Here is a 26769-nt window from a genome sequence, read left to right as displayed (position 1 = left end):
TGACTCCCGCGCCCATTTGTTGCAGCTCCATTGTGGCATGGCGGCCAATGTCAAACCGACGCCAGCGACGAGCTGCTGTCATAGGCCACCAGCAGCGAGTCATTCTCATCGCTGCCGCTGCCCGCACTTCGCTCCGACTCATTGATCACCTCCAGCTGCGTCTGTGGTCTGCTGATCTTGTACTTGTTGTGTCTTTTGTTTATCAGTACACTGCGTATATTGTTATTGGTGCGTTGACGCTGACCTCGCTGACCCTTGACCTTCAGTGTGGCACTGCGTGTTCGCGCCTTGTGCACTCTGGCGCCCAGCATGCTGCAATCGGCATCATCCTGCTGCTCCAGCTCCAGTTGCTGCTCATCCTCATCGTCATAGTAATCGTAGTAGTCATCATAATCGTAGCCAACGGCATCTTCATCTGCATCGTCGTCATCTTCCTCGTCGTAGTCAAAGTCAAAGTCAAAGATGGCACAGCAACCGCTTTCCACCTCAACACTGTAGCGTCGCTGTCGCTTCGATCTCTTGCTCTCGAGATGCGCTGGCGAGGATTTGCTGTGAGTGCTTACGCTCTTGTACATCGGAGCAAAGATGGCAGTTTTGGCCTGAACAGAGGAGAAGAGAAGGAAGGCAAGAAATGAGAAGGAGATAATGATAAGGATTTATAAGTTTAACATGAATATTTTTTAAAAGACTTTAAATTATTTATTTATTAATAAAATACGACAAAGAAGTAAACAATTTATAATTTTGTTTCATATTTTTGAAAATCTACCAACATTTTCATAAATTCACAATAATCATTACATTCATTCATTATTTGAATGAGAGTTTGCTTTTGATGTCTGTAGTTGATGTTCTATTTAGTTTTAGTACAGAAAAGTCATTAACTAAGTTATTTGAAATACACTATCCTTAATATATCTTTTAAATATATATATTTATTTTGTTTTCTGTCCAAGATATAGAGTCAGGAAATTAGAGACTGTGACGATAAGTTGCACTTTTTGGACATACTGAAAGCTTTGATAGTATTTACTTTACATTTATATATAACTCTATACTTTAAATTAAAGAAAAATAAATCTAATAACAAAATTTAATATTAGCAAATACAAAGAATATTCTTGTCATTTAAGGACGAATTTAATAACAGTAGTTTTTTATTCAGACTATTTGACTACTCATTTAATATTATTAATTTGAGCGTAGATTACTTAAAGGATACATCTTTTTTAATTGCTTAAATATATATTTTCAGTGCTTTTATTTTATTTGTCATTAACTCACCTCTGGTCCGCGCCATGTAATTCCTGAACGTACCAGATTGTAGAAGCGCAGCACGCCCCACATGGCAAGAACCTGTTTTGATTTAGCAAAGTGCAAAATTGTTATTGATAATGCATAAATGCAATTCACAAAAGCACTCAGACACACACACACTGTCATTCACAAATCACAATTCATTGAATCGAATGCACTTGTGATTGATGCGCAATTAATAACATATTTCCTAATAACACAGACGTTAATGGATTTGAGTAGTAAATAGATTATGTATCAAATGCCAAACATAGCCATAGATAAAAGATATGTACAATTTAATGGCAGTTTTATTGACATTATCAATAAAAATCACTCATACGTAAAAAGAATTAACTGTTGATAACATTTCAGTTCACCGGAGATTTTAATCACAATACACAACAACTTTTAAATTTTTTATAGCAAAACATTAAAACTTTTTCAAGTAAAAGTTTTGCAATGTTCAAGCTAAAATCGTTTAATAAGCAATTTTGTTTATTGGCTCGTCATTATGGCCTCAAGGGAGAATTGTGCGATCAAATAATGGAGATTCCCAAACGTGATGACAGCTATTTTTTCACATTACGCACTATACTGATTGGATTGTGTATCTACGGGGTGGTAAGTATTTAGAAAAATTGTATATTATTAATATTGGTATATAATTATTTAAAAGGTGGATGCTCTATTCTTTACCGTAAGATCTTATAGCAAGAGAAGCTTCATGCCGCTGACTCTGTGGCAAAATGATAACTATCCTTTAATTTCTCCTGAATATGCACGATTTGTGCGCACGATTAATCGATTGGCACAACTGCATTTTTGGGTTTTTCTGAGCTATGCTGCTATTAATGTAAGTTTGATATTTGAAATAAGAAATAGCACTAGATTCAAAAGTTCTTTCGTTAATAGAATCTCATTAATAGAACACTTAATTTCACTTTTGTTGCATTAAAAGATAATAAAATTATATACCAAAATAATATATAAATAATTAGTTCAGCTAAGGAAAATAAAAACAAAAGTTAGTGCTATTTCTGATTTCGCAACTTATATATTTCGTTAAAATGTGATTGTTATTTTTTCCTACAGGTTTCGCCTAAATTCATGTGGCCTTGGCTGACTTATCAGTACTTACTCATGGTCGTCTATATAGCGAAATTTTTAATTGATTCAGTAAAGGGCTGTTTAGACTGGAAACACTTTCTAATCAATGAACTTTTCATGCATACTCTGATCACTAAATTTGTCTATTACTGCAAGCTTAATTATGAGAAGCAGCTGTCGCCAAGTTTGGATGCTATTGAACTTCCTACTGAATTAAAATAACCCAGCGATAATTAAAATTTTTTTAATGAGTAATTTAAAAAGTAGAGAAAGTTTATCAAGTGGATATGCATATTTTATAAATTTTAGAGTGTTTAATTTTGTTTTTATTTACATTAAATAGAGTTAAGCTAATAAAGTCAATTCGTTTTCATTACTCATTTATAACTCTAAACTTTACTGCTTATTTTTGTTATGGGCTATTACCTCTTAGCAGCTTTTCACATTTATTATGAAATCACCAAATAGTTCTATAAATAATGCAATGCTTTAATATTTGACGTCAGACACGCAAGGCACATTCACAAAACACAATAAATCAAACATACAAATTCACTTTCTACTTACATTGATAAAAGCACGAGCGATAAAAAACGCAACCTCGGCTTTACACATGGCATCGAATTGCTGCAATATGGAAGAGAAAACATGTAACAATTTAATTTCATTAAATTTATACTATCGCAAAAATGAATATTATTTATATGAAAGCTATTTGTAACTGAGACTCCAGGTGTCCAGGTAAAAATATGTAAACGGCTAGTCTGAAAAATGCAATAACAACAACAATAGAAGGCGTAACAAAAGTGAAACGGACAAGGCAGACGACAGAACATAAAAACCCCAAAGAGAAAGAGAGAGTGAACAAAAATAAAATGCCACCCACTGTGAAAGTTTTTTTGTGTACCGGCGAACAGAGCGCAAAAAACATGAATTTTTACCTCTACAATTGCAATAAATTATGCATGAGGCGACAATTTTGTAACGTTTTGGTAGAAAAAAACAACAAACAGACAGCAGCGACAACAACAGGAGCAAGAACAACAACAACAACAACGCAGGGAACAGGAACATGAGCCTCGCAGCACGTTCGTAATAGAGAAAGCCGCAAAAACAAATGTTGGAGACAAATATAAATTGTGGCAGGGGAAGCCGACGAGGGGCAGACAAAATGGCATGGAAAAAAAAGTACAAGTCACAGTATCTATTTGTCTGTGTGTGTGAGTGTAAGTGAGTGTGAGTGCATGTGTGTAATATGCCTCTGGCAGTGCTTTAAGTATGGAAGAGAGGCAGTTAAAAAGAGTGAGCGGGATAGAGTGAGTGGGAGAATAAACTGGAAGAAGAGCGGGGCAATGTTAACTGGAGAGAGCGTTTGAGAGCAAGTGAATGAACTGCATGTGTGTGTGTGTGTGTTGTCAGCTTTGTGCTATGCCGCCGCTTTTGCTGCTGCCGCCGTCGACGCTTTGCAGGCGACGGACTCTTGAGTTTTTTTCCTTTTTTTGCTCAACTATATACGCTTCATTAGGCAAAGCAGGTACTTTAGCTTCCTCATCAGAAAGAATTCCACTTTGGGATTTTTAAATGAGGTTTAGTAAATAGGTACGAACCACTAGCTATTAGATACTTAAGGCTTAAGAACAAAATTAAAAGCTTTTTTTTTTACAACAATTAGCTGCTATCTCAATTGCATTGGACACTTTAAAAAGTTTTAGAGCCAAAGGTAAAGCAAAAAATTAATTTTAAATTTATATTTATTTATTTTGCTCAAGCTTACGGGAAAGTTATTTAAACTTTTCGTACTTTTTGTAGCGAACAATTTAATTTCAGCTCATTTTCTAACTTGTAAGATAACTTTGCTATTTATTTCTTAAAATTACAAACAAAGTTTTAAACACTGACAAATGAGGATGAGGAACTTTCTTAGCTTTGTGCTTAATTGATATTTACTCAAATGAACTGAACTGAACCTTTTCACTGAATCGTTTTTGCAATGCTAAATTACAATTGGAAAATGTAGTCAGTTGTGCAGATATTGTTTGATAGGTACACTGATTAAAAGATTTGCATGACAGCTTCCTCTTTCATTATTCCAATCAAATAGTTTTGCAAATTAGATAACTATCCAGAGCGTATTTGATTTGCCTCATTCCAAGCATGTTTCCCAACCAATTATTTGACATGCACACTGATTAAGTGAAGTGAATATATAGTGTTTGCCATGTATTTATTATTCTAATCAAATGCTTCTCCCCCTGAGTTGAAGCAAAAATAAATTGGTCTGTTGCTGCTCAAACACTATTTCCCATTTACCATTTTCAATTTATCGTAGCTTCTCCCTCGCTAGCTCTCTCTCTCCTACTCTTTTCTACTTCTAGCATAGCATATGCTTGGTGTTTGTGTTTACATTTCAATTTCATTGTCTGTGCTTTGCAGCGCATTCAACTGTCGCCAGCAACCGAGCATAACCTAAATCCTTTGTTTGATTTTAGCATAAAAAGAACCAACTTTTACATATGTAACGGATTTGCCTCTTGTTGTTGCTGTTGTTGTTATTGTTGTTGTTGCTGCAGTTGTTGAACTCGTTATTGTTGTTTGTTTCCTAGTGCCTGGGCCTTTGTAATTTATTTGTTTGTTTTGCCAGATCTTTGTGTCTTGCTTTGCTTTTGCCTCCAATTGATTTATGCCAACGCGGCATTCAACAACTCTTATTGATATCACTCACCAGCAGCTCCCGCTGCGCCAAAGCTTTCGTGGAGTTATGTGCAAAGTCTGGGGGATTGAGACTACTTTCACGAAGGACAAGAGTGGGTTGCCTTTCATTAAATTAATGGATCGCCCTTGGCGAAAAAAGCATCTTAAATATGCATTAAAAGCGTTTGGCTGGCGCTCTAAATTCCCCAACCTGTCGACGATGTAGAGCGTTGCCCGCCCCCCCCGAAAGGATTCTCACTTACCTTATTCACATGATCACGCAGAACATTCGAGTAAACCATGGCGACAGCTTCCAAGGCCATAAACGTAATATAGCCAATTATCCAGGGTACAATTAGGCCAGGGTTTTCCTGTGAGAATCAAACCAAAAACACAAAAAACCGGTGAAACACAATATTATATCGCTCTTAGAACATTTTCACTTCGACAATAAGGTAAATGTGGGGGCGTGGGCGGGGGAGAAGGGAATGGAAGGAGGCTGCCCACAAAAACCATTCGCACACCTTTGGCTGGGAATCAAATTGTTGGCATTGATTTGCTCGCTGCCACTATATAAAATATTTTATGTGCCATGTGAGACCATGCAGCTGTGAGTGTGTGTGTGTGTGTGATTGTGTGGGCCTGCGTGTGTTTCTGTGTGTGTGTGCTGTAATTTATCTTGCAATGGCGCAAAACCTCTGATTGGATTTTTGGCGCTTTTTCGCGTGTGGCGTTTTTCGGTTTTTATTTCGTTTTTTTTTTTGTGGGCAGCTGCTGCTGACAGTTTTAACCACATATTTTGCGCAGTAATTTGTAGACCAAAAATGTTTCATAACCTTATTGCGTTTAAATTGTAATGTCGATGTTGCAGTTTGTAAATTGCATAGTTTATATTCATTTAATTGGTTTAGTCTAGGTAAATAAAATAGCTTGTTGAATGAAAATGGCTTTCATGTTTATATTTTATTTATTTTGGTAATCCTACCGCTACAAGTGTAAAAAACTTTTAAATCATTTCGAAAGTCAACATCATTGAACTTAAATTCTGTTCATTAATTTAAATTTATAAATTTAAATTCATTCAATTCATTATTATTTCCTAATTTTATAATATAATGATATTAAATAAACTATTTCATTTTCTTTTCATTTATTTATGTTTTTATTTTATTAGGTTTAATTTTTCTACCTTACTTTAATATTATTGCGATAATCAGATCAACATTACTAATAGTTTAATTGAATTCAATTCAATTCATTATTATTTCCTAATTTTATAATATAACGAGTTAATTTGTTTATTGAACAAAATTATTATCCAATTGTTTAATGTTTTCTGTCGATAACTAAATCCTAATGTAATTACGAACTTTTCGATAAAAGCAAACATTCTTTGGTAATAATTAAATAATGCAATTAGCATTATTTAACAAAAGAGCGCTTGCAAAAATTTTAGTTTATACACAAGCGAATTTTGTGTTGACTTCATTGCAATTTTTAATACACACATATTTTATTTTCATGCGCTTAACAATAATTGCTATTTACATTTTGCCACATCAACACTGATTGTTTATTGTTGAATTAAATAAATTAAAATGTTGCATAAATAAATATATACAAACTGATTTTCGAATAATTAACTTATTGGCATATAAAAACATCAAGTAATTGTTGTTTCCGTAGAGTACACATCATGTTGTTGTTTTTAATTTAGTTCTCTTCACGCAGCTGCACATTGAATAGCATTGTTGGCAAACAAAATTGTTGCATTGTATTTCAAAATACGTTGGCAGCTCTAATTAAGGCCACTTTCCAATGTAATATTTAAGCGCATCAGCTGCTGGCGTCTAAAAACAAACTGCAATTCATTTGCTCAACAAATGGCATACTCTCACACTCTCTCACACTCCCATACACACACATGCACACACTTCCACACACGCATACAGTCGTACTCAAATAATTGTAGCATACTTTTCGGGGGCGGCAACTGTATCGTTGTCATCGCCGTTGTTTTGGGCTGCTTTTGCTGTTCTGTTCTATTTGTTGTTGGGTCGAAATTAAAAAATTCCACACAAAGCGCTACGCAATGTTCTCTTTCCTGCCTGGCCGTAATCTTTGTCATGTGTCGCCGGCAGTCGTCAGTTTCAACTCCAACCTCATCCTCATGCTTAGCTAAACCGACAGATGGATCTTCATACCCAATTGTGTGACAAATTGTCTACATTTTCAGCCACTGCGAATGTCATTTTGTTGTTGCTGTTGTAGCTGTCCTTGTCATTTTTCTATTTTTTTTTTGACAACCCTTCCAAATATGCCAGTCGGTCCATTTGAAGTAACAACATATTTGCATTTGTTGAAGCTTAGAACATGAAGAGTTCATCACGGGGTTCATCTTTATTTAGAATTTCAACCCATCGACTAACACATTCCTCAAGCAAACTATGCTTCATATGTGGTTTAAGTCTATTCACGTTTTTTCTATAACTTATAGTTTAATATCTTATTATATTTTTTAAATCATTAATAATGTAAGAAATGAAATGATCAACGACCTTTATTAACTAACAACTTTTTCATCTAGCTGCTCCCACATAAATAATGTATCAACTCAAATATTGAAACGGAACGTTTTGGTCAGAAAAAGATTTATTTGTTTCTGGTTCCGTCGCAAAAAGGGCATTTGACTTTCAGCAAATTCACTAATGACCTCTAGTTGTTACCATTGTTTTTCAAATATCATTCGATGCAGCAGTGAGTGAATAGGGGAGGCGTGTCGGATATGAGCTCCGCCTACCATATATAGCTGGCCGGACTGGTTCGTAATTTACATTTGAATGCGCTTTATTTGCCAGGGTCTGGTAAACAGTTCAGTCCAGAGTTCGAGTTACAGTTCCCCAAAAATTCGCATAATTTAGGCACATGCGTCATATGTATGTATATGTAAATGTGAGGTTGTGTGTGAGTGTGTATGTGTGTGTGTGTGTTAGGGAAATCTGTTTGCTTGTCAACCTTTTGTTGAATTTTGTGAAATGCCCCAAAAAAGCTCTTAACCAAACAGTGAATGAGACTTACCCGACATATGCCAAATATCAACACAATGCTGAGCAATATCATCGACATTTGTGTGCCAATTATGGCAAAATATGCAATTTGCACACCTGCAAAACACAAACACGTAAACGTATAAAATTAGTAACAATTCAAAAGCCATTAGGAGTGCGTTTTGTATCAACAGGAATTCCCATTTTTGCCATAAATTACAAAGAAATTATTCCCACAAATTCTGCAGAAGCTGCAAATATGATAAATACACATATTTTTCAACTGGAAAATTTAAACATGTTTCTTTTAGCAATGTTCTTTTACCCAAACAATTTAACTCTTTGAGCATTGGAAATATATGAAAAGAAATGACTGCTGTTATTTTAAAATAAATACTGACTCGACTGTGTAGATTAGAAAAAACATTTTTGGTAGCATGTTATCTATTATACCTGTAGTTGTTTAAATAGCAGTTCAAGGAATACCCTGGATACCATGCTTAGTAGTTATAAAATCAGATTGGAGCTACAGTCGAATGTGTTAGACTGTGCTAAATAAAAATTGAACAGTGCTTTAATATTAATTACTATTCCAAAAGTGTACCATATACATATATATTTTTTTGTAAAAATTGTTGCTCTATTTCATGTAGTCTTTGATAGCTAGGTGTTTGTCAAAAAAAGGAATTTGTACGAGAATCAAAAAATTATCGAATTAATATATTTAATCGTAAAACAGAAAAACTTCCTAAACTTAATTAATTTGTTTTTTTAGGTATACTTAATATATTTCTTTCTATACTTCACAGAATTATTTCTGTATTTGTATTTCTGTATTTCTTATTTCTGTTTCTAATCCAGAGCTACAAGAACAACCTTTACTTATTTTTAAAATTGTTTCAGTTGATGTTTCTTTCACTGCGTCTCATGTGACATTTTTCGCCAGAGAATTACCCATATATAAATGGCAGGGTCTGTAATACCTCCTTCTGTTACATATAATTTTTGTACGCTTAAATTTATAATACCCTTCTCCTCTTTAGGTAACTCGTTTACGCTTACTGAATATCCAGAGTATTTTATAGTCTAGCAGTTTAACGCAATGTTCGTCTGCTTGCTTTGAAATGGAATGTGCTTTATTAAGTTGCAAGTGTGACAGCCGCAATGCTGTCTACGTATTATTTATTTATTAAAATGTCTTGTTTATTATGCTGATGTTCAGTTTATTGCTGTCCAGAGTATTTGCTCAAAGCCTGTATGTGTGTGTGTGTGTGTCTCTGCGTATGCTTAATTGCTTATAAGTATTTATGAGGTTTATGCTTACCGTAGTAGACGTCCTGCAGGTCGGCAGATTTATGCATGTTCACATTGATGCGCCACGAGTATATCAAGACAATTAGCAGTGAAATGTTCTAAAGCGAAAGAATGGCTTATTAAATGGTTTATTAAAACACATATCACGCATACGCAACGTGCAACCGCATGTAAAATGGTATCGTATCGTCGTATTCTCTTTGATATCCGAATGAAACACGTTTTTACTTTAAGCAGGCATTAACTCATTGGCAGAGCAAAACATAAATGCGGCACCTCACCTAATTAAATGCGAAATTTTGCACTCGCTGAGCACATTTATTACTCTCAAACTCTGCCTCATTGGGGGTAAGTGTACTTGGGCTTTGCATTCATGCTAAACACGTAGCCTTCTCGTTGCCAACTCACTCAAGTGTCTCTTTGCAACAATAAAACGTGGCACTAATTGCAGCCAGATACGAGTATCAAAAAAAAGAAACAAAAAATGGCAACAACAGAAACTGAGGGCGAAAAACAAATCCAAGTTAACTTTGCCAGTTGCATGCACATAATTTGTTGCAGTCGCTACGGCAATTGTGGCAAGTTGTTGCTCCCATTCAAGTACAAGAGAGTACAAGAGTACATTCAGGCGTAAGTATAACAAGTAAGAAAGCTACAGTCGAGTGTACTCGACTGTGAGATACCCGCTACCCATTTTTAATAAAAGAAACATATTTTGCGGTATTTTCTCAAAATATACCGAATATACTGCAAAAATACTAAAAATATACCAAATGGTATATTTGGTATATCGACATAGTACCGCATTCAAAATATACCATAGACGGCACAATATACCAGATTGTCACCCAAAGCAACTCAGACCCCTACTGAGTAGGCGTTTTTGCCCATACAAAAGTATTTCTTTAATAACTTCGACAATTTTTATCTGATCGCAACCAAATTTTCAGGAATCATAACTACTATAGTAGTTATTGTATATACCAAAATTCGCAATTCTAGCTTTAAAATTACGCTTGTTATTCGATTTTTTTTGATTTGCGGGGGCGGAAGTGGGCGTGGCAAAAATTTGAAACAAACTTGATCTGCGTGCAAACATAACAAATGCTGTCGAAAAAAAAAATTATAGCTCTATCTCTTATAGTCTCTGAGATCTAGGTGTTCATACGGACAGACGGACAGACACACAGACGGACAGACGGACAGACGGACAGACGGACAGACGGACATGGCTATATCGTCTCGGCTGTTGACGCTGATCAAGAATATATATACTTTATAGGGTCGGAGATGCCTCCTTCTACCTGTTACATACATTTCCTGCCGGCACAAAGTTATAATACCCTTCTACCCTATGGGTAGCGGGTATAAAAATCCTGAGCACGATTCGGCCATTAACATAAATTATAAGCCATAATGAGCGACATGTAATTGTAATTTATATGGGGCAACAGATGAGCACAAAGAAGTTGCTACTGCTCTGCTCTGTTGTGCTCTCCATAACACTCCATCGGAATGCCATAAACTTGAATATCTTAACTTAAGCCTCACTACGAAAAAATAATGCAGTAGAAACTGTAGATTGTGCTAGACAACAATTAATTTTCATTTGCACGGAACCATTGGCTACCAAATATCTTTTGAAATTCTTTGATATTCATTTTTACTAACTAACAAGTAAAAAAGCTACAGTCGAGTATGCTCGACTGTGAGATACCCGCCATCTATTTAATATACCACAAAAATATTAAAAATATACCAAATGGTATACTTGGAATATCGATATAATACCATACCATACATTCCAAATATACCATAGAGTGCAAAATATACCATTTATTCTATTTTCCTTATTTTTCTTTATAAATGTTAATAAACTTTATATATTTTTTATTTGTATTTTTGCATTTTAATTACACATGATAATTTTTCTTTATTTTTATATATAATTTTTGTATTCGAAATAATGTTTGTCTATTTTTTTAATCTTCTTCTATGTTTATCTAATTTTTGAGGTAATTTTGGCAAGCAAATTAATTTTTCTTTTTCAGTTATTAAAATTTAATAAACTGCATACATTTTTTATACCTGTTTCTATATTAAACTATTTTTGCAAGCAATTTTCAATTCTTAAATTTTGCAATTTATTTTTCTATCTTTGCAAAGCTCTTTTGTAATCAAATTATTTACTCTTTTTTTTTAGCTATTTCATTGTGTATTTTTGCATGCAAAAGCATTTTTGTTTATTTTATTTTAACTAAATAAAGTGTGTGCACTTTTTAATCGTACTTTTGTATTGCTTTTGTGGTTTGCTTTTTAGAAAATTGTGGTCAGGTCATTCACTAAATAAAAAGAACCCGACTTCGTACAGGACATGATAATGAGGTTTAAACATTCGCGTTGCAAATGAAAGGAAAAAATGCTATAAAAATGTTCGCTTGTCGCGACACTTGTATTAATTACGACATAATTACTAGAGGACCATAAAGGACCGGACCGAACCGGAGGCGACGGCAACGCGATAATGGTTGGGTTGGGCGAAACAATGGTAGCAGTTTGCAGCGACATTGCGCATACCACCCGTGGGACGGGAGGCACTCATTCAAAAACAAACAATGTGCAACTACAACTTAATAACAAATGCAGAATGCAGGCAGAAGGGGGAGAGGAGAGGAGAACTGTTGGACTCGTTGCACTTACAATTGTGTAAATTGCACTTGTTATGGCCAAATTTTTGGCATGCAACATGCGACAGCAGCGAGTGCCACCAGTTAGCGGTCCATATGGATAAAGGATGACGGACTTCATTTTTTCACTGCTCGCTGTGGCAACCGAAATGCAAGTTTTGTGTTTCGTTTTCATTACGTTGACAACATGACGAGGACCAGTTGTTGCTCTTGTTGTCCGCACTTATTGTTGCTTGCGTCCTTGTTGTCGCTGTTGTCGTTGTTGTTGTTGTTGAGCTAGCGACGCAAAAACATCCATTGAAGGCGACTCTTTCACTGGTTCTCTCTGTGTATTCTGTTGGCCTGCAAAAATTAAAGATAAAATTCAAATTTGCGTTAAATCATTGCATTTAAATGGACTTTTCATTTATTGCTCTGCATTTTTTGTTGTGTGTGCTCTCGTGATTTCTACTTCTCTCTCTCTCTAATTCAATCAATCTTGCACAACAACAAGCATTTTATTTCCCCATATGTTGCTCTCAGTTGCCTCAACAATTTGCTGCATCTACTTCATTCTATATGCATACACATACTCGTATTTGTTGTAAATATTTTCATGTGAAATGCTTCGAATTGTTGGAATTTTTGCTGCATTTCTCGCTTGAGCACTTAAGCTGTTTAAGCCCGTATTAAATGCTGTTCATATTTTATACATATACATATGTGAAAGTTGGACATATTGAGTTATTGCTTCATGGCTCAATCAATCCGTACTGCGAAAGGCTTTAACAAGCGTTCAAACATTATTAATGAAGCTTTTAATTGAGATCATTTTTGATGAGAAAAGTGTTCTTTACATTTTTTTTTTATCTATAACACGTAAAAAAACTACAGTCGAGTGTGCTCGACTGTTTGATACCCGGCACTTATTTTGAATAAAGGTATAATAGAGAAGTAATTTATTACAAGAAATACTAAAAAATTTATCATCGATTAAATTTGGTATATTGATATAGTACCCCACAGTATATATACCAGATTCTCAACCAATACAAAAGTTTTTCTTAAATAACTTCCATAATTTTTATCCGATCGCATACAAAAATTAAAAGATTCATAAATACTATATTTATTATATGCATACCTTCAAAATTGCGCTTCTTATTTCATTCCACCTGTAATAGTCTCTAAAATCTAGGTATTCATTCGGACGGACACACAGACGGACAGACAGTCATATCAATATCGAATATATATACTTTAAAGGGTTGAATATGCCTCCTTCTGCCTTTAACGTACATTTCCTCGAGGCACAGTGGGCAATAAGAGAAAATCCAAATTTCGCTAGAGTTGAATGTTGTTTTATGCAAATGGAGAAGTATTTAGCTTGACAACAAAATAAATAATTGATAGAAACAATTTCAGCAAACGTCTCTTATACAATATTTGCGGCATTTATTCAATTTGCGTACCTTTTTTTGTGTCCCTCCCCAGGCCCCATTCAAAACCATCTTTCCATGCACACTAATACGCTTAGAAACAGTCCAACAACAGCAACACACAAAAGTCATTTCGTGTTGCGATACAGGGAACAAACCATTGCCATGTATAGATTCTCTGATCAGCTTATGCCACGCCCCCTCCTCCGCACATCGCCCACATTCATGCATGTGGCAAGCACAGACATGGATAAAGTCAATGCTTGCAGGTATCATGCAACAAAAAAAAAGACATAAAAAACTCTTATCGACTCTTTGATGCTCTCGATTGAAAATAGAGAAAAATATACACAAGAGAATCACAACGAAATAAATACATGGCTTCAGTGTAACAGCTGATAATACCCTTGATTGGTACTCTTAACGTGTCGAGGGTATACAAAAAGTGGAACGCAAAATTGATGCAGGCCATGTTAGAGCGCTTATTGAATTGAATTTGTTGACTAGGAATTCGTGAACCGCTTTGATATGGCAGCTGTTCCGTGTTGCTTGCTACATGTCAACGCAGCGATTGCAATTTGTGTCGACTCGTGGCGCCTTTAGTTATGCAACAGCAGCGGGAGGACTTTAGTCGAGCGAGTGCCTCTGTGTATGCGCGCCTCCCGAAATCAATCATACGCCAGCATGGCCGCCAAAATCGAAATTGACACAAACAAAAAAAGGGACGAGAGAAAAAAAAACAACGACCGAACTGAAACCGAAAACAAAGCAGGCAAAGTGTGTAATGCGATATTTTTTATTGATTTTTTATATGTGCTCGTCTCTTTCTCTTTCACTTTCTGTGTGTTTGCGACACTCGACTGCGTATAGAGCGTAGAATAAAGCGGAGTGATGTGTGCGAGGGGAGTGCACTGGCACATTGTATTTGAGGCAGACGAGTTGGCTGATATGAAAGCTCTTGATGTTTGCAATATGCATTTGCAACTTGACTCTAAGGCCAAACCCCATTCAAAAGCTACACAAAAACCCTTCAAGCTGCATAACCGCAAATGTGCGAGAGCATGCTCAGCATTCTCTGCTGTTGCTTCTGTTGCTTCTGTTGCTTCGTTTGCTTCGGTTGCTTCGGTTGCTGTTGCTGCTGTTGCACTCAACCGGATTTTATGGCTAGCAATCTTGAGACTCTTATTCAAGTTGGCATGCAGTGAGTGCAAATAATAATTTAATTTCAATTAAAACAAAGCAAAAAATGCTGCATATCTCAACTGCAAAGTGCTTCAGCACTCTGGCTGGCATTTGGAATTTGTTTCATGTTTATTCTTTCTTTTCGAGTGCAATAAGTTAAGACATATCCTTGGCCTGAATGTGCCATTTTTGTGGTAAGAGTATTCGCAGCCCTTTCATATTCACCTGATCATTTTTGCCGTGTAAGCTGTGCTGGCATTTTCTTATTTGTTTTACTTTCAGCGCTTGCCATTGTTTGTTTTGGTTTCGCATTTGCTGCTGATATTTTATGACACTGTAAACATTTTACATTGTGAATGGGATTCAGTATGTGTAGCTTGTTGGCCGTTCTTTTGAGTCTGACCATCAGAGCGTGTGAGGTAAAGAAACGTGTCCTTGCACTGCGCACATACCTCGGACTGAGCTAAAGAGTCTCTCTCGGAGACATGCCACATTTTACCCTACTAAATGCTTTGCTTGCCAATTAGTTCTTAACACGGCTTTGCCATCAATCATATGTCAGAAGTTTTTGCATTAGACATAATTACTTAAGCGCCAACTAATTGAAAGCATCTTAGAGATTTGTCTGGCGTTGATTAAGTGCCTTGTGGTAGGCCCCACAAATATCTGGCGATATTTGTCAAAAAACTGACAATCCTGTGGCCCATCATTAATTAAGCATACGCATGATTCACCCGACAACAAATATCACGGGTTGTCTGCTCGCACGTCAATTGAAACTTTCGCTTGCTTTTATCCGTAGCAGCGTCAGCGTCAGCGTCAGCATCAGCATCAGATACTGATGTTCAGCATTAACTTTGGGAACCAAAGTGCCATTGAGTGGCAGTGCGAAAAATAGCATTAAAATCGATTGCCACTTTCGCAGTGCATCGAATATCTTTAAGTGTGCCAAATTGAAAGTGAGAAGATAGTGAATTCAAGCGCGTTTATTATGTGAATGCTTGTAGATGTTTTGATTATAGATGCAGCCGGCAATTCGACTTTAGGGAAGTTATTTTCTTATAAAACGAATTGAATAAGACGATAAAGTAGAAGCCACAAATTTTAAACTTAAAATTTGAGTTGAAAGCGGAGTTAAGAACTATTTGCGCAGAAGTTAAACAATTTGTGTATGCTTAAACAAAAGTAGAAATTTAAAGTTGGCTAAGTCAGCCAACTTAAGGAAAGTTTTCTTATAAATTTCTACATGAATAATTGAAAATTAACAAACTTCTTTTTGTTAATGATCGAGAACAGTTAAAATATTGTTTGTTTCGCTCTTCGTTTCTTCTCCTTAGCAGCTGGATATGTTATCAAGCAAATTGTATCTCTTTTTATCAATTTTGCTGAAACCGAATGTTCCGTAATTTATTTTTTTTCTTTTCTTTGGATATACGCAAAATTTGTGGACTAGCTATTGGAGCTGTTCGACAGTCAGTTGATTATTACTCAGTCAGAGGCAGTCATCAGGGTTTTTGAGGGGCCGGTCACAAATTACTATTTGAAAGCTAAGGGGCAATAGGCAAAGCGGAGGTGGAAAGACGGCAAGAGAGCAAGAAAGATGAGCTCATAGCAAATGTGCAAAATCTCATTTACAGTTCAGCTTAAAAATGGCAAACAAACTCAGAGAAAAGCCCAAAGCCCAAAACTAAGAACCCAAAAAAAGAAAAAAAAACCAAACCCAACTCTAGGCCAATCTGGAATAGCCACAGAACCAGAGATAGTTGGATAAACATTGGCCAGCTGCCAGCCAGGACACATCATCGACAACCAGAGGCGGCAGAGAGTCGTTTTGTTGTTCTCCTTGTTGGACTATTTCCGGCTTGAACAAACTTGACTTGATGTTATTAACTTTGTTGCTGGGCGCACAATTTGATGAGCTTTGATATGAATGTATGAAATAATTTTTAAAATTAAAAGGAAAATGCTCAGATGGGTCGCCAGACTTAAAGTCGAAGGCGAAGGCAAAGGCGACATTGAATTAAAGTGAGAAATGTAGGCAAAAAAAAGAAGAAGAAAGAAATGGTGACTTTGTAGTAGGCACAAAATGAATAAAGCGGCTTATGAAGATGTAAGAGATGCGAAGCTTAAGTTAATAAGGCAGCCAAGATTAATGAGGAACTTTTGCGTTTTTCTTTACGCACAATTGAAATGCAAGCTTAAAGTAGAGAGATACAGCTACAGTTGCCATTGGCAACCATTTGAAAAGTCAGCCACGCAAATAATAAATAAATACATATATACATATATGCATTAATGGCATATTTCAGCTGATATTCGTTTTGCGAACCCTTGAGGCGAAAAACCGCATGCCAGTTAATTGCACATTGGGCCGGGTTATGTACAGATAATCGCCACATAAAGACATTTCATTATTGCCCTTTGTTTCGGTTATGGTTTATGCTTTATGCTGTGTTGTGCTGTGTGTTACATTTTTATAATAATGTAACACAGACAAAAACCACAACAATAACAACAGCAACATCAACGTTAATAACAATAACAAGCGTGTTACGCAAGTTGTGGCAACAAAACTGGGCCCCAAACTTTACTTCTTGTCCTGCCCTCAGGCCTTGTCCTTGCCCTGACTTTTTGTGTATTTGTTTGTTTGTGTGTGCGTATTTGCCTAGCAAACATTAAAGTTTTGTGTTGCGTTTGGCTTTGTTTGTTAGCCGCTTGCTTATTTGGCTAATTTATGCTACGCTTTATTGCTTGCTTTTGTCGACACGCCATAACATTATCAGTTAGCTTGGAGCATGCCTCCCAGGTTGGGCAGGCAACACGGGGCGTATGCGTATTGCGGCTGCCATTGCCGCCTTTTGTCTTTGACTTGAAGGTGTTTACCATTTTGGGGGGCCGCATTATGATTCATTGTTTTGGCTCGGTTCGCTTGTGTTAGGCCACAGTCAAAAGGTAGCCAATTCTGTAGATTTATTAGTCCCTCCACCCACCGAAGCACATACTACATAATGAAGTTCTTTAGCCAAGTTAATGTTTCTGCAGTTAAACGGCAGCTGCTGTTGTCAGCATTTATTAATGAGTGTGCAGGATGAGTCGAGAATGGACAGATCACAGAGATTATTAATCGACCGATGAAAGGGAAATGGAATAAATCGCCTTGAGTGTCCAGCCAAATAAATTCATTTAAATCGATTCAGAAACCTGAGCATGAATTCACTTTGTTGACTATCTCTTCGCCTTCTTAGCTGTGTCTAAGTACCTGTTGCCGCTGCATCACAAAGCAATTTGGCCCAGTCTAGCAGCTCTATTCATTTCCTAGACCTTTTTGCGCACATCAGGCTCAATTTGTCAGCAAGTGCGCGTCTAACATTGCAACAGACACTTAACGTCGACCTCCTTCGCTTCTGTTTTCCATCTACTTCTCTTTCTCTATTCCATTCTCAGTGCTCGCCGTGAAATAAGCTCAACCGTGTTCTAACAATGCCTTTTACCTTTGCCTTACCACTTAGTGCTAAACCCAAGCCCAAAACCCAAATGCGATGGCATACGGGGCGTATGTGCAATTTACTAACTCAGACAGCTCGCCTGGCTAAATGATGGCAATGTGCTTGAATGTGTGTTACACTCTGCGTGTGTGCTTGTGTGTGGTTGTGGGTCTGCGTGTGTACAGGCTGGCAGACAAATTATGCAAATATGCGTGGCATATGAGCAGGGAATATTACGCATACGCCGAGTGTGCCATTAAACGCCCAAATGGGCGTCATCTTTGTGGGCGGGTTGGGCTGTGTGTTTTGTGCCTAATCAAAAGTGCTCCAAGAAATCGCATACATTTTGATTATATGTCGTTACCGCTTGAGCTTTGATACATGAAATTTCAACACTTTTGTTTTTTTACGGCTTAGACAAGACGCATTAAGTTTTAGAATACCTTTCTCTTAACAATTTTGTACATTTCTCATAACATTAGGTTTATATATATATTTATATATTAATGCATGTTTTATTATACTTTTTGGTAAATTTAAAAAATGTTTAGATATAACATTTTTTGATTTTAGTTAGCTATTAGACGACGAAAAATCGTATTTGAAATATGTAAATTTACAAATAAAATCATAAAGGAAAAATATTAAATTAGTTAAGCTTTACTTTTTCTTCTCAAAGTAAAAATATTGCAATAAAATGAAGAGAAATAAGTAAAGTTAAATAAAACGGTAGTTTAAATAAAAGGAAATTATTCCGAACCTCAAAAGATAAATCGATTTATTTGTATAAAGTTTAATTGAATATTTTATATTGATGAAATCTAAAGTACCCATTAAATCAATACTAGTTTTTAATTAATTGCATGATTATTGAATAATTTACACATGGAGTACTAAGTACGTTTATTTTGATATAAGCAAATTAGCTTAGTGCAAATAAACCAAATAAATAATAATTTATGGAAATGCAATTTGATTTCTAGTTTTTTTTTTTATACAAATACAAATACAAATAATATTGAATTGTGTATTCTGGAATGCGATTTGGCAAACTACGAGTACACAAACGCAACGCAGCTCAGCTTGTTGTTTATTTTATTTGGCTCATGCGAAAAACTCAAAAATTGTCGGATTTCCTGTTACGAACGCGTATAGCAAACAGACACACTACGTCACGCACACACACACACTCGCACACACTCACACACATACACGAACTTACACAGGTGTGCGGCATCGTCTGTCAAGTGGCTTGGGACTCAGTTGGTTTTTCGGGTCGGAATTCGTTACCTTCTTCAGCTACCGCGTGGCTCGTTTGCTGCGTGTTTACAAATTTAAAAATTTGTTTGTGTTTACTTGCCCTTGTCGGTGGAAAATTGTGGAACGGGGGCAGGTCGAAAGGGAGTCTGTGGCAATGGGGCTGAAAGGTGTCTTGGCATTTAGCGTGCATTGTCATAAGTCTGCGTGTTCTGCTCGTGACTTTTAAAGAAATTGTTTTATGCCCAGCGAGAGGCGAAAGGCGGCTGACTGTGGTTTAAGGTGTCGTGGCAGCATTGTCTTTACCTACTTAATAAATGGTTTCATTTAATCACAGACTTTTATGGGGCACGCATCTAGGATTTATGCATATTTATCTAAAGCGTCAGCCAGATCATCCAAGGTTAGGTAAACTTTATCCTGCGGTTGACATAAATCAGCATTAAAATAGGTCGAAAGCCAAGGCCGCAACTCTCTGCTGAAAGCTGATGAAAAGCATTTTCGGCTGACTTCTAAACATTTTCATGAGTCATAAAAGAGAGGTTTAATTCCTCAGCCAAATACAATTTGTAAGGATGAGCGTTAAATGCGCTAAAAAGATGACTCATGCTAATTGGTATATGTCGGAAATTGCTCTCATGCTTGGCAGTTATTTAGCAAGCTATACTACAGAGATACTAAAGAAGTATATCTATCTTAGGTGAATAATTTTTCATTCGATGAAGCTTAAATTACCTGCCACTTTCAGGCATCCAAATCAAATTCATCTTAGCCTCGAATTAAACCACAAATTCTGTGTACTTCAGCCAGTTGGGATAAAAGACCGCAAAAAAGTAAAAAAGAAAAACAACTTTGTGGCAAGGGAAACTTTGTCATTGCTGCCACTGCCGAGATCTAAGTAGGAGACAGAGAGGAGGCTCCAAAATAATTTGCCACAAACTAAATTGCAAAAAGCCTGGTGACGAAAAAGGGGGGAAGAACAAACAATAGGGCAGGTTTTGGCCCTAACACGAACTGTCAACTAACGTCAGCCTTGCTCTCTCCCTCTCCCTCTCCCACTGTTCTGTTTTTGTTTTTCTTGCGTCTCTTTCTTCTTGGTTGTTGAGAGAATTTTTGAGCCGGCAAGCAAATGCAAAGTTCAGTTGTAGGCAACTTTTTGCCAACCGCTAAAATGACTTGCAGCACTTTTTTGTCTCGGGTTGGAGGAGTGGAAGGCAGCTCGAAGAATATGCCGCATTAAAGTCCATTTAGTGTAATTGCAGTCGCTGAGTTGTAACTTTGGTTGTCAGCTTTAAGACATGCAACGTAAATTCCATAACACGTTTATATAGTATTATGTGCCCGTCGTCCAAAAACTAAAAGCAATTAAAGCCCCTTGTCAACAGCTGCTTCCAGCGCAATTTCTCACTTCTCTCTCTCTTTCTTGCTGTCTCTTTCACTCAGTAGTGCTTTTCGCTTCTTCATTGGCGCAACGCATAAAATTTGACTGATTAAGTGCTGGGAGGAAGTCAAGTGGGCTTGCTTGGATTGGATTGGAATGGAATGGTCACCAGGATGTGAAAGATGGGAGAGTTTCAGTGCAGCTGCAGGCAACAGTCGTCTGCCAAAAAGTTTTCTTCGTCATCTGCTGGCTTTCTACCCTCTAATGAAGATATCAATGGGGTTGATTATTATATTTCTAAATTTGAATATATTATGTAAAATAAGATATAATCATTTAATCATAGATTACTTTGTTAATCTGTTTAAACCAATTATCGAAATAATAAGTTAAGAAGAAGAGCGCTTAAAATAAAGAGTGCATAGAGAGTAACTTGTAGTCCAACCTCAGATTAAAGTTGAACTAGTGTTGGGTTGGCTTGATTTTATGTAGGCCACGTGATGTTCGTTTTTGTTTTAGCCTCATCTCCTTTTATTGTCGGTGCTTTTGTGTGCGCTTCTTTCGCTCGGGCAGCTGTTGAAGACATTTGACGTCGGCGTCTTTTGATGTTGCTGTGAACAATTGCGGGTTCAATGTTTTTGGTCATGCGATTTGATGACCTTGTCCAGGAGCGACTTTTATTTTTACGACTATGCATAGAAAGTCATGCGGCTTACATCTGAACTGGATGATAATGAAAGCGGATAAATGCAAAAGCTAACATATTTCTCTGGCATTTCGCAGACCAACTGGAATTACTTCTGCATAAGCAATGAGGTCTACGTCGGAGCCTCACTTTTATGACCAGCTTACACTGCATTTCGAACTCTAATGAAATAATTTTCACATCGTGCAGATGCAGTCGTAAAATGTTCAACAACTGACGCGATCCTCTTTTTGATTAAAAGGTTCTGAAGTTCATTCCACTATGATTATTTAGCTTGAAAAAATGTTCATCTAATTTGTTTTGATACATTGTTATAATCAATTTATTAAAATAGTTACTCCTTCAATATTTTAATTCCCAGAGCATATATAACTTCTTAACATATTAGTCTCTGAGTATAGGAATATGATATCTATGCATTTTAATCATTGTTTATTAAATTACATATGTAAATGCAGATTAACCGCAGCTGCATTTGCAAAAGGGGTAAAGGTTGAGGTGAGCAGAGAAGTTTGATAACCCGCTAATTAGGACTTTAGGTAATGCAATTTGAAATGCTTGCACAGACAGCTAAATCAATGCTATCTAATTTCAATGAGTGCTATTCGAACTCTTTAATTATTTGCTTATTAACTAAAATTTGATTATCGAATTGTGTAGTCAAATAACACAGGAATTTGGAATGTTTGTAATCAATAAGTTGTCAAAGAGATTAAATCGATTAGAGAGAATTCCAAATTAGTTTTGTTAAGTACACAGTTAAAAACAATTTAATCATAGAAATTTACGAGGTGATTTCAAATCATTTTCGTAGTCAATAAAAATGATCGTGACGGAGAATGTCTTGTCTGACCGAACTCATTTGAAGGCAGTTGAATGTTGAATGTGGAATTGTTACCGGTAGTTACCGCTACTCAAGCGTCATCAGCTTCCAATTGAATGCGGACTGCCAAAAAAATTTGCATATTTTATTAAATTCCCGCACAAATATCCAATCAATAATGTAGTACGCCATTGCTGGATCCGGCTGTCCGTCCGTCTCTCCGTCCCTCAGTCCGTCCGTCTTTCTACCCGGTAGCCCAACTCCTCGGCTCCGGCGCCAGCCAAAGCCGTGCCAAATTAAGTATGCATACGTATTCAAATGGCTCAACGAGGCTCTCGCACTTTGGCAGTGGCAGTGGCAGTCGAAGAGGCTGAGGCAGTGGCAAAGTCAAAGGCAATGGCAACGCTAAAGCGGGCTATACAAATATGTATACACATATATAGAGAGTGGAGCAAGTATGCAGGATATGCGAGGATTGGGAATGTATGCCCAGGAGAGAGATTTTTGGTTTTTTCCAGACCAATGCCCCCTGCCTTTGTATTGGTTAAGGCGCATCCTTAAAGCCTCCATCGAATCCAGATCCGGATTCGGATCCTCTTTCTCGCCGTTTCGCTCTGCGTGTCTGACTGTGCTTTGGTTGTTGTTATTGCTGGTGTTGCTGTTATTTGGGTTTTTTCTTTTTGTTTTAGCCGCAGCAATAATGCTGTGAAAGAAAGAAATATCGCCAAAGTCGAAGTCGTAATGGAAAAAGGAAAAGAACACACACAAAAAAAAAGAGAAATAATAATAATAAAATTATGCCAAGCATAAAAATAAATTAATGGCTATGCGTGTGGTGAGCAAGGACAAAATGCTGCCTAATAGACCAAACCGTCCCCTTGGGGGCTTTAATTAGTCGGACCCCGCACCGAAAATTCCACATCTGCTCATACCATTGGCATATTCCTCATACGCCCCGTTGCCACATCTATTTGGCTTCCATTATTTACTATGCGTAATTTCCTCGCCTCGCTTTTTGAACGTAAATATTTCATTTCCTTTTTGGTATAGCGAATTCTATTTTGTTTTTTTTTCTACTTCTACATCTACTTTTCCGCTTTCAGCCTTGTTTCACAATTTTTCATTTGTATTTGATTTCTGGGTGCTCTCATTTCATTTTATTATTTATTGTTTCGCATTTCATTGCCAAGAATTTTATGTTTATGACTTGAGTGGAGTGCAGATTGTTGTAAAGTGCTCCCACAACTCAAGAGCGGCCTTTTTGTTGAACGCCCGGCACAAAAGTAGACTATAGTTCCCTCCATTTTCCCTTTTTTTTATGGAGGGAGTTGTCGGGGGGGGATGCAAATGTTAGAGGTGGTACTTTAGCAAGTACTATATTAAAAGAGACTGCTCGTACTTTGATAAGAGAGCGTTTGAATAAATGCAAATAACTTTATCAACAGCGCAATTTATACACAGAGCAAGAAAGGATTTATCTGTCGAGCTGACAACTTGAATGAGAGAGGTAAGTGAGAGTGGTGAACGAATTCTATGGAATAATTTCGACAGAAGAAGAAGTACACTTGAGTCTGAATTGTGTATGTTGAAGAGAGTTTTATAGAGTATTTGCCGGTCATGCATATTCATGCTAAGCTCAGAGTATTGTGCATAGAGTGCAACAGTGGAAAAGTTTTCGGGCGTTTGCATTTTTATTGGTTGCAGAGAACTGCGTGCGAAGTGCAACTTGCAACGTGCCAAGTGCCACGAGCAACGGACAATGATCGCTGGAGAGTTGGGAGATTGCATTTTGGCACGATTTGCATTGAAAAGTTTCGGAACGGATTGACAACAGTTCGAGGCCAATGACAAAACAGTTTATGCCGCAGGAAAAACTTAAATAAAGAGGTATTACTTGTTGTGCTGCTCCACTTGCCATTTTCTACTTGCCACTTAGTTGTGGCAGTCAATCTTTCAGCCATTTGCATATTCATTTTGCGTTACTTTGTCACCAGTTTCAAGTAGGCCAGGCCACTTTAACTTGGCCCACAGCTGTGTGACAACTCGAGTGGAAAACTTTTAGTTTTACTTTAAGCTCAAGTGCAGCAGTTATTGCTTTTCACTTTTATGATTTGCCCCTGGAAATCCCTCTGATAATGGCAGCCCATTGAATTGATGCCAGCGCGGCTAATGCCAGGCTCTAAATAATTAAAATGAATGTCTTCATTTTAGGCCTCATCGAGACTGGACTCCATTCTCATTCCCATTTCCATTCGCATTTCCCTTCCCATTGTCAAACTGTCGGAGGCCTGGAGGCCAGTTTCTGGCACTTACAACTTAATTGCCAGCAAAGTTTCGAGAAACAAAAATATTATTTTATGTGTGCGCCGTCGAAATTAAGAAAACTTTGCTTAGCATTCGCAAGAGCTTTGAGCCAACGGCTTGGTTACGGTTACATCGAGGTCCACAGCCCCGAAATGAGGCGGTTCCGACAACTAATGAGCGTATTGTTTGCCAGCTAAGCGTGGCCAGAGGCGGCAGGAAAAACGATGGAAAAAGTAACAGCAGCGGAATAACAGAATAACGGCGGAAATGGCCGTTGTTGTCGACGGGGCGTTCGGCTATTTACCAAAGGGTTGAGGCCTTGAAAACTTGTATCCAGCTAATGTGCGTGGGTTGATTTGATGCTCGCTGAAATTTGCCTCAAAATCTGATTACATTGTTCTACTTTTGTAAGGCTTCCATGATAATTGTTAACTGTTACAATTACTCATTAAATTACTATTTAATATTTCTACAAATTAAATTTAAATTTAGCTTTCGCTACTTTCGTAATCGCCGCTTAGATTTCAAGGATCTCAAACAGTTGCAGATAACTACGCAATTTAATTGAGCTGATGTCCACAATCAAAATCCATTTGAAACACTAAATTTTCAAGCTGTCAATAGCCTTAATTCGAACGAAATGTTCTCATGGCAATCTCATTGTTCTATGAGTCCCCCCTTTGATATCTTATTTCTGCATTTATTCATAAACAGTCTGAATTGTTTTTTCACTTGAAATGAAAATTAGTTGAGTGCAAACTTTTGCTCTACAGTTGGCTAAATGTTTTCCCCAAAAAGCAAAACAGTATAAACTGGAATGTAATTAAATTTTTCAGCAATTCGTTTAATTGAGTTTTAAGCCGCAACTTTTGGTTTTCCAACGAAATTGAAAGTTGCCAACGTTCTTGATGCAGCGTCTGCTACTAGCACGTCTCTCTATCTCTTGGACTCTCCCACTCTCACTCTTACTTCCACTCTCTTTCTATTAATTTCTGTCTTTCTGCTTCGGCTATAAGAGTATAAATGTCTGTGTGTATTTTTTGTGGCTTTTTGTGTTTGCATCGCATATTTTATGGCCATTCCCCGCAACTGTTTGCGCTGTAATTAAGTGCGTCTAATTTGTGTTAAGCGCCGCGCCACTTGAGCGTTGCCATTTTTTCTTCGCTGTGTTCCTGCTCCTTCTTCACTGCTTCACTTAAGCCTACGCGATTCACATTTTCACGTGCAGGCTTTAAAGGATGCGCCGCTGGCAAAGTCAAACTGCCGTAAAATTGCCGCCCGTTGGGAATATTCTGTCAACAAACATTTTTGTGAGTGATTTGTGTACATGTTTTAGGCATTCTCTCTCCCTCGAATGCGGCACAGTTATTCGCTAAAGCCGTGGGCTTCATTCAGTTTATGTTTCGATTGAACTCCATATATTAAGTACACGCAGATTCTGAGAAGCGTACAACATAATGGAATATTTGTTGAGAAGAAGTCTGACTTAATTAGTAATGATAATTGAAATTGATGGATGAATAATAATTTCATATGTTATTATTAAGCGTTGTCAACATTTATTTTTTTTAACGTGAAATTGCAACAGCCTTTAGTAAGACATATTTTTAAATATTTCAAGTTGTTATTGTTCCTATGCTAAACTCTTTTAATTTAACGTCTTGTTTAATTCCCTTAATCGCTTGTAAAACATAAGCACTAATTAACGGTTGAGCACAAGCAACTTACCCGAATGTTTATCGCTTGGATTTAAAAATGTAATTTTCTTTTATTTGTACTTTTTTTATTTTTTGCTGTGCTCTTTCACCTTTCACCTTGTAGTTCACTTTTTGTATCATCAAAAAATACTTTAGAACTTGTTTTTGCCAAACGCATTCATGCACTTTTACCGGCAAACTCTTTGCTTCGCCTTCGGCTTGGCGATTTAAATTGGCGCTCGAAAGTAGGCAACGGTTTTTGTTTGCTTCTGGCGTTATTTCTTCTACTATTTCAACCACACAAACAACGATACACACACTTGAGCTGGTCACACCGATAACTGCTGCTGCTGCTGCATTGGCAACGCGGA

At 37.0% G+C, this 26769-nt stretch overlaps 2 protein-coding genes across 2 annotated transcripts; one reads left to right on the top strand and one right to left on the bottom strand.

Annotated features, from left to right (window-relative positions):
* Positions 1-49: 49 nt before the first annotated feature.
* On the bottom strand, positions 50-26769 carry LOC133843508 (uncharacterized). Its single transcript, XM_062277107.1, has 8 exons — positions 26430-26769; positions 12159-12487; positions 9469-9556; positions 8176-8261; positions 5361-5468; positions 2974-3033; positions 1285-1356; positions 50-599 (listed from the first exon to the last, which is right to left on the bottom strand). The coding sequence occupies exons 2-8, from the start codon at positions 12318-12320 to the stop codon at positions 51-53; spliced, it is 1125 nt and encodes a 374-aa protein (XP_062133091.1). The 5' UTR covers positions 12321-12487; positions 26430-26769; the 3' UTR covers position 50.
* Positions 1665-2769, top strand: LOC133843509 (uncharacterized). Its single transcript, XM_062277108.1, has 3 exons — positions 1665-1920; positions 1976-2152; positions 2392-2769. The coding sequence occupies exons 1-3, from the start codon at positions 1759-1761 to the stop codon at positions 2626-2628; spliced, it is 576 nt and encodes a 191-aa protein (XP_062133092.1). The 5' UTR covers positions 1665-1758; the 3' UTR covers positions 2629-2769.

This window comes from Drosophila sulfurigaster, chromosome 3 (genome assembly GCF_023558435.1).
Source record: "Drosophila sulfurigaster albostrigata strain 15112-1811.04 chromosome 3, ASM2355843v2, whole genome shotgun sequence".
Classification (NCBI taxonomy): domain Eukaryota; kingdom Metazoa; phylum Arthropoda; class Insecta; order Diptera; family Drosophilidae; genus Drosophila; species Drosophila sulfurigaster.
Note: the sequence above shows the minus strand (reverse complement) of the source record. Positions and strands in the feature narration are given on the sequence as shown.